The sequence below is a fragment of the Littorina saxatilis genome, linkage group LG7 (assembly GCF_037325665.1).
Source record: "Littorina saxatilis isolate snail1 linkage group LG7, US_GU_Lsax_2.0, whole genome shotgun sequence".
Classification (NCBI taxonomy): Eukaryota; Metazoa; Mollusca; class Gastropoda; order Littorinimorpha; family Littorinidae; genus Littorina; species Littorina saxatilis.
Genome location: NC_090251.1, coordinates 10,348,496 through 10,360,963, shown reverse-complemented (window position 1 = coordinate 10,360,963; position 12,468 = coordinate 10,348,496). Strand labels below are relative to the sequence as shown.

Below are 12,468 nucleotides of genomic sequence, written 5' to 3'. Positions count from 1 at the left end.
ACCTGCAGTAAGTACACTCTGTGGCTGTTCTTCTGGCTACAAGGTCAACCACGTAGACTTTACCTGCAGTAAGTACACTCTGTGGCTGTTCTCCTGGCTACAAGGTCAACCACGTAGACTTTACCTGCAGTGAGTACACTCTGTGGCTGTTCTCCTGGCTACAAGGTCAACCACGTCGACTTTACCTGCAGTAAGTACACTCTGTGGCTGTTCTCCTGGCTACAAGGTCAACCACGTAGACTTTACCTGCAGTGAGTACACTCTGTGGCTGTTCTCCTGGCTACAAGGTCAACCACGTAGACTTTACCTGCAGTAAGTACACTCTGTGGCTGTTCTCCTGGCTACAAGGTCAACCACGTAGACTTTACCTGCAGTGAGTACACTCTGTGGCTGTTCTCCTGGCTACAAGGTCAACCACGTAGACTTTACCTGCAGTAAGTACACTCTGTGGCAGCCCATGCTAATTGGTTGTCTCAGCGTAACAAGGTTTGCGAGGTTTCGCTGACAAGTTAAAAAATATCGTATTGTCAGGGGTAGGAGTGTGGGTTGGGATAGTGTTTAGGGCCAAAAGTTGTTATTATCTATACGTTTTAGGATTGCGATAGAAGTGCAATGCATTGGTTACTATCTGTGTGTTTGTGTGGTTGTGAATGAATGTAAATGAGCTAATACGCTGTCATACAGGAATCAAACACAACTCCAAATGTAAGTTCCCTCCACTGTATTAATCAGCTATAACAACGTACACACAAATACACACAATCATGAACATAAATGTTAGGTACTCAAACATCCGGTACTCACAGTTTTGTAGCAAACAAACAACTAGATATGACAATCTCGTACAATTGCACTATCAAAACTCTCTACTCTTCACTCAGGTAAAGAAATACAAACAGTCCGTGAACTCATTGACACACGATATCTATTTTAAGTGTAACGACTCACGGCTCTTGTATAGTCAAAAATCACCGTCTGCTCTGTCTACTAAATATTCCTTATCTCTTAAGTAATCCAGTTCTTGTAGACATATTTTAATTCTGGTCCTACACAGAATCACACAGCTTCAAAAGCCGTACACTAGGAAATGTATTTACTACTAGATCCTTCTACTGGCGACCTCGGTCTACGCAGTAACTATCGCCCAGTGACCTCTACGGTCCAACTATACGGACACAAAATAACCGTGCTCGAGCTTCTAGAAATCCCGTCGAATCTCAGCTAAGCGAGTCAATAGGTAAGATAATCCGGCGGCTGCTCAGATCCTTAGTACTGTCATCTGGTCACTACCTTCCTGTCTGATCGGTTATACGACGCACTGCACAACATAAATAGCGGACATCTTGTCTTGAACATCTGTCTGCTATGTTTAAAGTTACAGTGTTAGTCGATTCAACTTATGCGATAAACATTAACGATATTCAATGTGCTTTACGCGGGCTTCCTTTCTCCCGGTCGATTCCTCTGACAAACCCCTCCCTGTCGATGGACAGTGGTCAAGTGTAACGATATCTGCATTGCGATTCACGTCAACTCTTTCAGTCAGTGAGTGAGCTGAATTCACAGTACGTGCTACGTCACTTCGCTATGTCACGCTATTATCCCTGGTTAGCGCTTCTAAAAAGCGTGGAGGATATCACTGTCAACGTTGCCTGCTAGTGTATTCCGTGATTTCCTTCACACGTCCCCCCCCTGAAAAAAAAGAATGTTCCATTCTTTTCTCAGGCATCCTCCGACCTGCTAAGGTGCGTACGGAATCTGTTGATCCGATCCTGATCGTGACAGAATGTCAGCGAAGATGTTGTCGTCCCCTGGCAGACTCTTGATGGTGAAGCGAAATTCCTGGAGTGACAGTGACCAGCGCATGATCCTCGCGTTCTTGTACGACGACGACGTGATGTACTGAAGTGGTCTGTGATCTGTCTCCAGGTGAAATTCCTGCCCCCAAAGGTATCTCTGGAACTTGGTCAGTGTCCAGACGATGGCTAAGCACTCTTTCTCGATTGTACTGTAGCGTGTCTCTCGTGGGAGTAGTTTCCTGCTAGCAAACGCTGTTGGATGCTGCATTCCGTCATGTACCTGCAACAAGACTCCTCCGATGCCTGTGCCACTGGCGTCCGTCATCACTGCAAACGGTTTGCTGAGATCCGGCAGCTTCAGGACAGGTCCTCTGGAAAGAAATTTCCTGATCTGCTCGAAAGCCAGTGCACATTCGTCTGTCCATGTGACGGGCCCTTTCTGGCGGCCTGCCAAGAGGTTGGTCATCGGTGCTGTCAATGTTGAGTAGGATGGAATGAACTTCTTGTAATATCCGATCATTCCCAGCAACGATCTCACTTGTTTCTTTGTCGCTGGTGCGGTGATCTTCAAGATTGACTCAACGTTTTCTCTGATGGGTCTCAATTCTCCCTTTCCGATCGTGTGTCCCCAAAACTCCAGTTTCCTGAATCCAGCATACACTTTACTTGGCTTGGCTGTAAACCCACCTGCGCATAGGGTCTGGAGAGTCTCACGTATAGCTGTCACGTGTTGGAGCCAGGTAACGCTGGCGATGAGAATGTCATCAAAGAAATTGATGGTGCTCGTGCCGAGCAGCTCTCTCATGGCTCTCGCAAATGTCGCTGGGGCTGATACTAGTCCAAAGGGTACCCGGCAAAACTGCATGAGTCCTTGTGGTGTCTGAAATGCCCTCTTTGGTCTATCTTTCTTCTCAATGAAGATCTGGTAGTAGCCTTTGGCCAAGTCGAGTTTGGTGAAATACTTTGCACCTGCCAATGATGCAACAATCTCTTCAGGATCAGGAATGGGTTCTGCGTCGAAAACTGTTATCTTGTTAAGGGCCCTCAGGTCCAAACACATACGTTTCCGCGTCGAATTCTTCTTGGGAACGAGAACAATCGGGGAGCAGTATGGGGATGTGGAGGGTTCGATGATCCCTAACTCTCGTAGTTCCTTCACCTCCTGGATGATGTCTTCCCGTGCTGCGAATGGCAGTGGGTACTGTTTCGTCCGCGTAGGTACGTCTGTCGTCACCCGGATGGAATGGACTACTGTGCCTCTTGATGCTCCTGGTGATGCTCTTAAACATTCAGCATGATTGCTTGAACTCACGGAACGCTGCTTCAACCTCCTGGACTTGATCAGGGTCCAACTCTTCATCGATGTGGGCCTCCCTCCAGCTGGAAGTTGCCTCATCCTGTGGCAGTTCCACAGTCTCAAGGTTGAATGGTGTTCCGTCCTCTTCTTCTAGCAATACTGCTACCGCTCTTTTTCTTCTTCTCTGTTGTCATTCTTGCGGTGCTGTTGCCTCTGTCTACGTAGAGCTTGAGCATGTTGGCATGGTATACCTTCTGCGTGGTCAACATGTCAATTCTGTAGTCATTGTTGAAAACTTCCACAACTCTGTAAGGGCCTTTCCACTGCATATGGAGCGTGTTTGCTGTAGTCGGTAGAAGTAGCAGAACTTGGTCTCCGACTGCGAACTTCCTCCTTGTGGATCTCTTGTCGTGGTGATGCTTCTGAATCGCTCTGGCATTGTCCACTGCGTCGTGTGCAACCTTACAGGCGTCGTAGATCATGGTCTTCAAGTCAATGACGTATTGGTAGGTCGTCTTGGCCTCTTGGGCACTTTCTCTGTCAGTCCAGGCGTTGGCAAGTAAGTCGATGGGTCCTTTCGGTTGCCTTCCGAAGAGCAGTTGGAATGGGGAAAATCCTGTACTCGCGTTGGGCAGTTCTCTGATGGCGAAGAGTAGTGCCGGCAGATACCTGTGCCACAGCCTTGGTTGAGTCGAGATGACCTTCAACATGGGCTTCAGGGTGCCGTGCAGACGCTCCACGATACCATTGGACTGCGCAAGGTAAGGCGACAAAAATACACCTTTTATGGAGAGTAACTTCCGGAACTCTCGCATCATGTCTGGGGTGAACTGGGATCCATTGTCTGACTGGATTTCATCGGGAATTCCTATCCTGGCGAAAACAGAAAACAGTGCTTCGGCCACTGTAACAGAGTCTTATCTTCTTCAGTGGTATTGCTTCCGGAAATCTAGTCGCCACATCGATGACTGTCAGGATGTGCGTGTGCTTCTCCTCCGTGGGTGGAGACAAGGGGCCAACGAGGTCGATAGCTACTCGCTTGAATGGTGTCTCTATCCTTGACATGTTATCTAAGGGAATATTTCTGGTCTTTCCCTTTGCTTGAGTTCTCTGGCAAATATCACAGGATCTACAATACTCTGCAACAGCTGTAGATATCCCTGGCCAGAAAAATCGCGCTCGGATTCTATCCGCTGTCTTGTGCTTGCTACAGTGTCCCGAGATTAAAGTGTCATGGGCGGAAAATAGCACTGATTCGACGAGTGGTTCCAGGACTACAATCTGGTGATATGTCTCGGTCGGGGTAACAAAGTCTCTGTAGAGAACGCCGTTCTCTATCACGAAGTGGACACTATTTTTCCCTTGTCTCTTTAATTCCCCGCTGGAAACAAACTTGAAGTAGGCATCTAGTTTTGGATCTGCCCCTTGAAGTTTCTTCAACTCATCTTCGTCCACTGAAAGTTTTGTTGCTGGAGCTCTGAGTGGTTTCGTTTCTTTCTTGTCCTGTGTAGACTGCGCTCGAGTAGTTGCAGCAGCTGTAGAAAGCTGTTCTACTCCTGGTGTCACTAGTGTTGGTGTTTCTGGTTCGTCGGCCACCACTTTGCCAAATAATCCTGGTGCAGGATGAATCTTCTCGAGGTTTCCTAGTAGTAGGTCGATCACTGGTGAGTCAATCACACAACAGCAGATGTTTCCGGTGTAAGTACTTGTTTCCACCGGGACGACTGCTAGTGGGAAGGTTTCCCTGTTTCCTCCGAAGGAGATTGTCGTCTTGCTCTGTCCGGTGTACTGCTCTGGGCGAACCAGCGATCTTCTCACTCCTGCTGTCACTGCACCTGAATCAATCACCACCGTGACTGGGATGCCGTTGACAGTTCCTTTGGAATATTCTGGGTCACCATCCTGGAAGTCTACGGTTTTGGCTGCCGGTGTACTCCTGTTCCATCCGGCGCAAAGCATTGTTGGTTTGCCCCTCTGTAATCCTGACCTACATCCTCTTGCGACGTGGCCTACTATTCCACACCTGTAACATGTGATGTGAGCGTCTTTCTTGGACTTGTCTATCTCCGCTTGTTGTGAAAAAGCTTGATAGTCCTCTCGATTTGTCTGCCTGGAATGAGAACCGCCTTTGCCACCCCTCTGACCGCCTCTGTTTGCATGTCCTCCTCTGTTCTGAGGTGCGCTGAATGCAGCTACGTTGTCACCTTTGCCTGCTAGTATCTTGGACGGATGTGCCTCGCGATAGTTCTCTGCTAACTCAAAAAGTTCCGTCAGCTTCTTTGGGTTCCTCTCGCGTAGGAAAACGGCTAGCTCTTTCGCTACACTAGACAGCATCTGTTCCTGGATCACTAGTTCTGCTAGGCTATCGAACGTGTTCTCTGTTGCGCTCAGCTGTACCCAACGATCAAACAGGTGTCTCAGTCGAGTACCAAATGACAAAAATGATTCTTCAACTTCCGGTTTCGCAGACCTGAACTTCTGTCTAAAACCTTCTGCGTTACAGTGAAACTTTGTCAACAAACATTCCTTCAAGGTCTCGTACTGTAGTCCTCCCTTTGCATTCAGAGTATGAAACAAATTCAAAGCTTGACCGTCTAGAACTGCGCTAAGAAGGATTCCCCAATCTTTCTTTGGCCAGCTCAACGCTTCTGCATGTGCTTCAAATCTACAAAGGAACGAGTCCATAGAATCTATAGCCTCCTTGAACAGCCCGATGCGCTAACCACCTCAGAGGAAGACAAGGGAAGGGGTGTGGGTGTGTAAAGGGGGTTCCACTGAAATGGTCATGACATGCATAATCATGATTTTTGTTATTGTGTTTTAAATTAGAGCTTTGAAACTTTACCCACGTCTAGGTATCATGACTTCCGGACATGATCCAAGTTTCGTTGACCCTAGTCAAAATTTGGGGACACAACCGAGTTCTTTGTGGGTCTTGAAGTGCACAATTATTCATGTCTTGATCATTTTCGCGTCCAGAACTTTGAAACATTGCACGCGTCTAGGGTTTAATGATCTCCCAACGTGATCAAAGTCTGGTTGACCCTCATGAAATTGTAAGGTCACTGTGGAGTCATGTTAGGATCAAAATATGGAAAACTACCAATTTTGTTACTAGTTTTTAAGCTAGAGCTTTGAAATTTCACACACAACCAGAATTCAATGATCACCATGCATGAACCAAATCTGGTTGACCTCAATTTTTAAGGTCACAATGGGGTCAACTTTGGATTAGATAATCAAACATAACATGTTGTCAAATTTGTTTTGATTTGAGATTTTTGAAACTTATATCAGTGTGTGTATCATGGCCATACTTCCAGGCCACAGTAGGGTTGAGTTCTGAGTTCGGGTCAAAAAGTATCAAATTGTCACTTTATTGAATTTCTTTCTAGCTAGGGCAGCACACGGATTAATATGTAATTAATATTACTTAAAGCAAAGGCGAGTCATACTGACTTTTTTGTTATTGAATTTATTTAACAGCTTGACATGAGTGACATGGGTGTCCGGTGCAAAATGAATTCAGCTAAAAATGACACTTTGCAGTGAACACAGCCAGACGGTAAATTGTGTGATGATCAGCACAGTGTGTCTGTCTTTACTTAGAACTTCAATTTAACTTTCAGCTGGACAATCACAGGCGCAACAAACATCTAATGAACAAAGTGGTGAGTAAATGGGTTGGTGTTATGTACACTCTGTTGCCAAGATTACTTTGCTTCTGATATCAGCAAAATGTTAATTATGGCCGCCATTTGCATTTTATATTTTTATCAAAATGTCGACTTTAATTTTGCTTGCAGATAATTAAAACCAAACAAGTACACGGGTAGATTAGGATGTAGACCAACTGTTGCAGTGATTAACAGCTATTGTGTTTTCAGCGTCGGCATTATACTTGTCTCGTCTAAATATCGGACCCTATTGCTACGCTGAAAACACAATAGCGATTATATAGCTGTTCTGACCTTTATTATTTTGTTGTTCCAAACTTACAAAATGACAGTTTTTGCGTCGATGCGTTGATCTCAGATTTTGATAGCAGACGCCGTTTCTTATGCGCATTAGTTTTGCGCAGGCTATTCACTGACTTCGGAAAAAAACTCGATTTGACAACACAGCTGTTAAACAGCTTTTTATTAGTTAATTCGTATACAACAAAAAGAAGTTTGAGTTTTTTTAAATTTTGAACAAGACAACTTATGAAGAAGACCAAAACACAACATCAACGGAAAACTAGAAACAACTGAAGAACTAGGATGCAACAAGGGGAGGAAAAGAGAACAGCTAATCCGTACAAAGCAAGCAGACGGCAGCGACGTTTCCAGTTTGGGTGAATGGCATTTATACTTGTCTCGTCATGAAGCGAATTTTTCAACCTCAGTTATAAACGACTACATGAATGTTAGTGCCATGGGTTGTACATCAATACTTCAGAGGGGAAATGGGGTATTTAGTGTAGAGTTACGAGATAAGAAAAGCCGAATGCAAAAAATTGTGTCAGTCGGCAACTGTGAACTAAGCTCACAGGCACACAAAAACGGAAGTTCCGTTTTACTCCCCTGTTTGTACTACATCTTTCGACTTTGGGCATTTTGTGGTGTTTAGGGACAGAAAATAATAGGTTTAGTCCTGTTTCATCGGGAAGTTAGCAGAAAAGAGTATGCTATCGACATTTGTAACGCTGAAAAACATTCCCGGGAAGAATTTCAAGTTGTCAGTGTATGCTGTTGTCGATCAGTGAAACATCGTGTGGTACAGGTGGGTAAGCCGGAACCATGCGTCTTTGTTATTGACAATATGCTTTTGGATATTGAGAAAAATGGCCGACTTCCGTAGCATTATGCTTTGATGATCGGAAGAGACCATCCAATCACAGCCCCCGAATTCCCCCACGTGTTCATCAGAATAGCTATATAACCTCATTACTGCTAGGTTCCAATTAGTCACCGATATGTACCTCAATCGAAAAAGCAAATTACTTCATTTATTATTGTCTATCTTGTGTTGGGTCCAGTTTTGACACAAGTCCCCTGATTTTGCCGATTTTATCCTTGTTTAGAACTGATTGGTTTTGATTAAACATTGATGTTGGAATAGGATGCTGCTCTAACACGACCTAAATTCCATAACCCCCAGTGTCACCATTAGCAAAGAGTGCCTGCCATTTGAGCATTCGCTTTTCTTGTTTCCTCATTTGTTGTTGATGTTATTGTTATTGTTGTTGTTGTTGATGTTTCGCATGTGTATAATGGTTCAGCACATAATTTAATTCTGGTTTGTATTATCTATGACAGAGGTGAGTTGCATGAGCATTAACTCCTCTTGATCACAGGCAAGGCAGCGTTTAATTTGGCAGTAAAGCAAGTTGTCACCATGGTATAGCCTAAGTTGTTTTGTGTTACAGGGTCGTCTGTAGGAATGATCGTGGGGCTGAGTGTCGGGCTGGGGCTGGTCGCGTTGATTGCTGGCGCCGCCTTCTTCCAAACGCGCCGCCCGCCCGGATTGGGTGGGTTGTACGTTATACCCACTGTCTGTGTGTGTGTGTGTGTGTGTGTGTGTATGTGTGTGTGTGTGTGTGTGTGTGTGTGTGTGTGTGCCGACCTCAAGTTTAACTAAAGTGGTTGTCATCTTTGCTTTGGGGTTTCATTTCAGTAGCTGAAAAATCAATAATTCGTCCGTTCATTAAAACTATCATTCATCTTGACTAACGGATTAAAAAACGATTGCATTGTTTTCCTTATCAGTTACTGGAGCCCGTGTGTCCAGCCTTTGGCACACATTAAGTGGCACAATCACTTACTGAAATACAAAGTTGGGTACATGTCACGTCACCTTTGTCTTATGACCGTTTGCAAAATGTTAACGGAAAACAGTTATAATGTCCTTTTTTAGGCTCTGATTGCACTAAGTAATAGTACGAATACGCGGGGCGGGGATGTAGCTCAGTCGGTAGCGCGCTGGATTTGTATTCATGGTCGCTGTCAGCGTGAGTTCGTCCCCACGTTCGGCGAGAAATTTATTTCTCAGAGTCAACTTTGTGTGCAGACTCTCCTCGGTGTCCAAACACCCCCGTGTGTACACGCAAGCACAAGACCAAGTGCGCACGAAAAAGATCCTGTAATTCATGTCAGAGTTCGGTGGGTTATAGAAACACGAACATACCCAGCATGCTTCCTCCGAAAGCGATGTATGGCTGCCTAAATGGCGGGGTAAAAACGGTCATACACGTAAAATTCCACTCATGCAAAACACGAGTGTACGTGGGAGTTTCAGCCCACGGACGCAGAAGAAGAAGAAGAAGTACGAATACAGACGTGTAGTTTTAGATTGATTGCATATCGACTGCAGCTACCCAGCAGAAACACCGTTACAAACCAGTTTTTCTTACGACAAAAAACTGCACAATCTTATCCCGGCAGCGATCACGAATTAATCGCCCACTGATCGGTAGTGAGATGTCCTACGACGTAAGGTGATCTCTCCCCAGACCATCACAGAGCCCCCATCAAACGATTTCGTTCTAGTACAGCACCATCTGCAAAGCGCTCTCTACGACGCCTCCAGACTCTGATGCGTCCATCTGCAGAATCCAAAAAGAGGCGGGACCCATCGGTAAACAAGAACGGAACCCGACGATGACGTAACCACCTCACACGTTGAGTGCACCAGGCTCGGTGGCCAGCTGGATGGTTGGCAGTCAATGTTGTTTTGCATACTGGGTGTCTTTCACTGTAGTTAAAAGCGTGTAAGCAGTTTGTAACACTTTGATTAAGGACAACAGTGTGTGGTGGAAGCTCATTGTCGATGCCTGCAGCCTTTTCAGTAACCTCGTTTTGCTGCATGAACTTCATTTGGATGAGGCGATCCTTCATTGTTATGGTGACTGTAGGCCGACCATAACATTATCTTAACTATACTCTGCCAATTGCTTGAAGCCATTCCTCTCAGTCCGATGAAGTGAGACACTGCAACACTCTGAACCACTTTCCTGGCAGAAACAACATCTTGTAGCCATCAAACTGCCCTTGCCTTATCCAAGTCGCTCCGTGTTTTTGATACGGACATGTTGTTTCATTACATTATGTTGTCAGTGTGTCATTTGACAAACACAAAATGTGTTAGCAGATGTCGTGGGTGGAACCCTGTTGTAGCACGTGCATTACTGGTTTTTGTCTTGGCATGTTTTGCACCCATTTCATAGGACTTTGAAAACTGCCCCCTTTTTAAAGAAAACCTCACCTTTTCCGCCTGTTTAGCATGACACAGTAACCCTGCCTACCAAAAATGTTCCTATAGCAAGATTCACTGCCCTTTTGTTAATTCCAAAAAGTGACGTTTCAATCAAATTGTCAAACCCTTGATTTTTGGCGAATATTTCAAAAATTGTGAACATTTCATGACCGGTTCTTAACTTTTTTTGAAGAGTATATGTTATGGAACCATAATCTGCAAAAATATCAAAAAACGCTTTTTGAACAATTTGATCCATTTTGCTCTTAATACAACCAGGTAGATTGACATAGGCATAATTTAAGAAAATAGTTCTGCCAACTTACTGTGCCTATGAACAGAAAGCAGCCAGGCTACAGATAATGTGTATCTTTGTGAATTGTTCAATGGTCTCATACAGAGAAACATCCATCACGGTGTACATAATAATGTACTCTAGACCGACTTTACTTCCATTGTTCAAGTAACGCCAATTTGTCGTGGGCTGACACCGTCCTGTATGAACCCTTTGCTGAACTCACTTAGCTGAGATAATTGCAAGAACTCTTCGTTTGACATTGTATTTTTATAACAAAAATGGGGCTAGGGTTAGCTTCTTCTTGATTGTTGTGTGTTTTCTTTTTCAGATTGGGATACCGAAGCTAAAACAAGGTCAGACTATTTACAGTGAATATATGTATTTAAATACTAATCCCAGCGAAGCTGGAGGTATCCCGTGAACGCTATACTGTAATCGATTTGAGAAATGTGCACACCGAATAATACATGATAAAGGCAGGTTTCACGGTAATCAGACTCTTTGATGTGTGTAAACTTTGCCTTCAAATTACTTGCTTACTGTGTTGATTTTCATCATTTTTTCTGCTTGGCATGAGTAAGTATGGTATTTGCAATACAAAAAAATAAATAAAAGCTAAAATGTTTGTGTTTGAGCAATTATTTGAGCGCGTTTTTCGAAGCGAACGTGTGAATCCTGACAGACACCATTTCCTTCTGTCACATGACCCCATCTCAAAGTGTGATTCAAGCAGACACGAAATATCACACAAAACATATGATAATGGGGTTATTAATTCAATTAATACACAAGGTTAGTCTCTGACTAGATAAAATAGGGAAAAAATATCAAATGGGAGCATAAAACCGTTTCTGGAAAAATTTTCAATCGCCACCGAAAGTGTCTGTCAGTAAAAAAAACACGTGCTTTGTTTGCAAAGCAAAGCCTAATTTTACACATCGCGTGCTTTTGTCTGTTATTCTTGCTTGTGAACATCATTTTATTGATGTTCTTCACTGGAAAGCAGGTGTATCATCAACAGTATCACAAAATCGCAAAGAATGAACATTTTTGTTGTGATCCGACCGGTGTCTGTAGACGGAATCACACGTTCGGCAAACTTCGTTTTTAACGGAAATAACCGAGCCTTTCATCGGAAACGACGTTTCAACCGCTTCATATCGTCTGCAGGAAGAAAAAGAGGAATGCGATACCCAGTAAGTAAAACATTTAATCGTTTTTAGTGCCTTTTGATCAAGTTTTGTTGCGTCTGTCAGCAACGTTCGGCAACCCAACGTTCGGCACAGCGACGCGCGCATACGGATTTGCAGCATTTGCATTCGGAAAGTGAGGGATTTGTGAGTTCGTTTGCATAATTTCAATCGCTAGTAGGTTTTCCCTTCGTCTCCCATTGTTGTGTTTGCATGTTATTGGCATTTCATTGTGTAAATTGAAAGTTTGTGAGTAACAGTAGTACAATCTGTCGAACGTTGGCGACGCTGACAGACGCAAATATCGAACGTTGCCTTCAATGACAGAAGGGCTTGGCGATCATACTTTCGATTCGTAGGAACACAATATGGAGACAGCAATGTGCGCTCGTTACCACAACGGTCATGAACCGGTGTAACACGAAATTTTTACTCCACGAAAAATTGACTCCGGAGTAAACTTCCAGTAAAAATCTTGTACGAAAAAAGAACTCCACAAGGAACTAAATTTTTACTCCCCAAATATTTACTCCCAGTAAACATCTCGTACGAGAAACTTAGGGTCTACTCCTTCGTTTTTAATTCGCGCAATATCCCATTTACGTGCAATCCCGTTTTGCCGCCGTCCCATTTTGGCGACATTTCACA

At 44.2% G+C, this 12,468-nt stretch overlaps 2 protein-coding genes across 2 annotated transcripts in view; one reads left to right on the top strand and one right to left on the bottom strand.

Annotated features, from left to right (window-relative positions):
• The first annotated feature begins 391 nt into the window (after positions 1 to 391).
• Positions 392 to 12,468, top strand: part of LOC138970295 (uncharacterized) — an 18,770-nt gene continuing 6,693 nt past the window's right edge. Inside the window, exons 1-4 of the mRNA XM_070342778.1 lie at positions 392 to 434; positions 6,726 to 6,767; positions 8,507 to 8,608; positions 10,959 to 10,983. Coding sequence (XP_070198879.1) covers positions 8,521 to 8,608; positions 10,959 to 10,983 — 113 coding nt within the window. The 5' untranslated portion in view covers positions 392 to 434; positions 6,726 to 6,767; positions 8,507 to 8,520. The remainder of the gene's footprint in view (positions 435 to 6,725; positions 6,768 to 8,506; positions 8,609 to 10,958; positions 10,984 to 12,468) is intronic.
• On the bottom strand, positions 1,741 to 5,430 carry LOC138972060 (uncharacterized). Its single transcript, XM_070344901.1, has 4 exons — positions 4,490 to 5,430; positions 3,348 to 3,969; positions 3,112 to 3,196; positions 1,741 to 2,981 (listed from the first exon to the last, which is right to left on the bottom strand). Exons 1-4 carry the CDS (start codon positions 5,428 to 5,430, stop codon positions 1,741 to 1,743), a joined length of 2,889 nt encoding a protein of 962 aa, XP_070201002.1.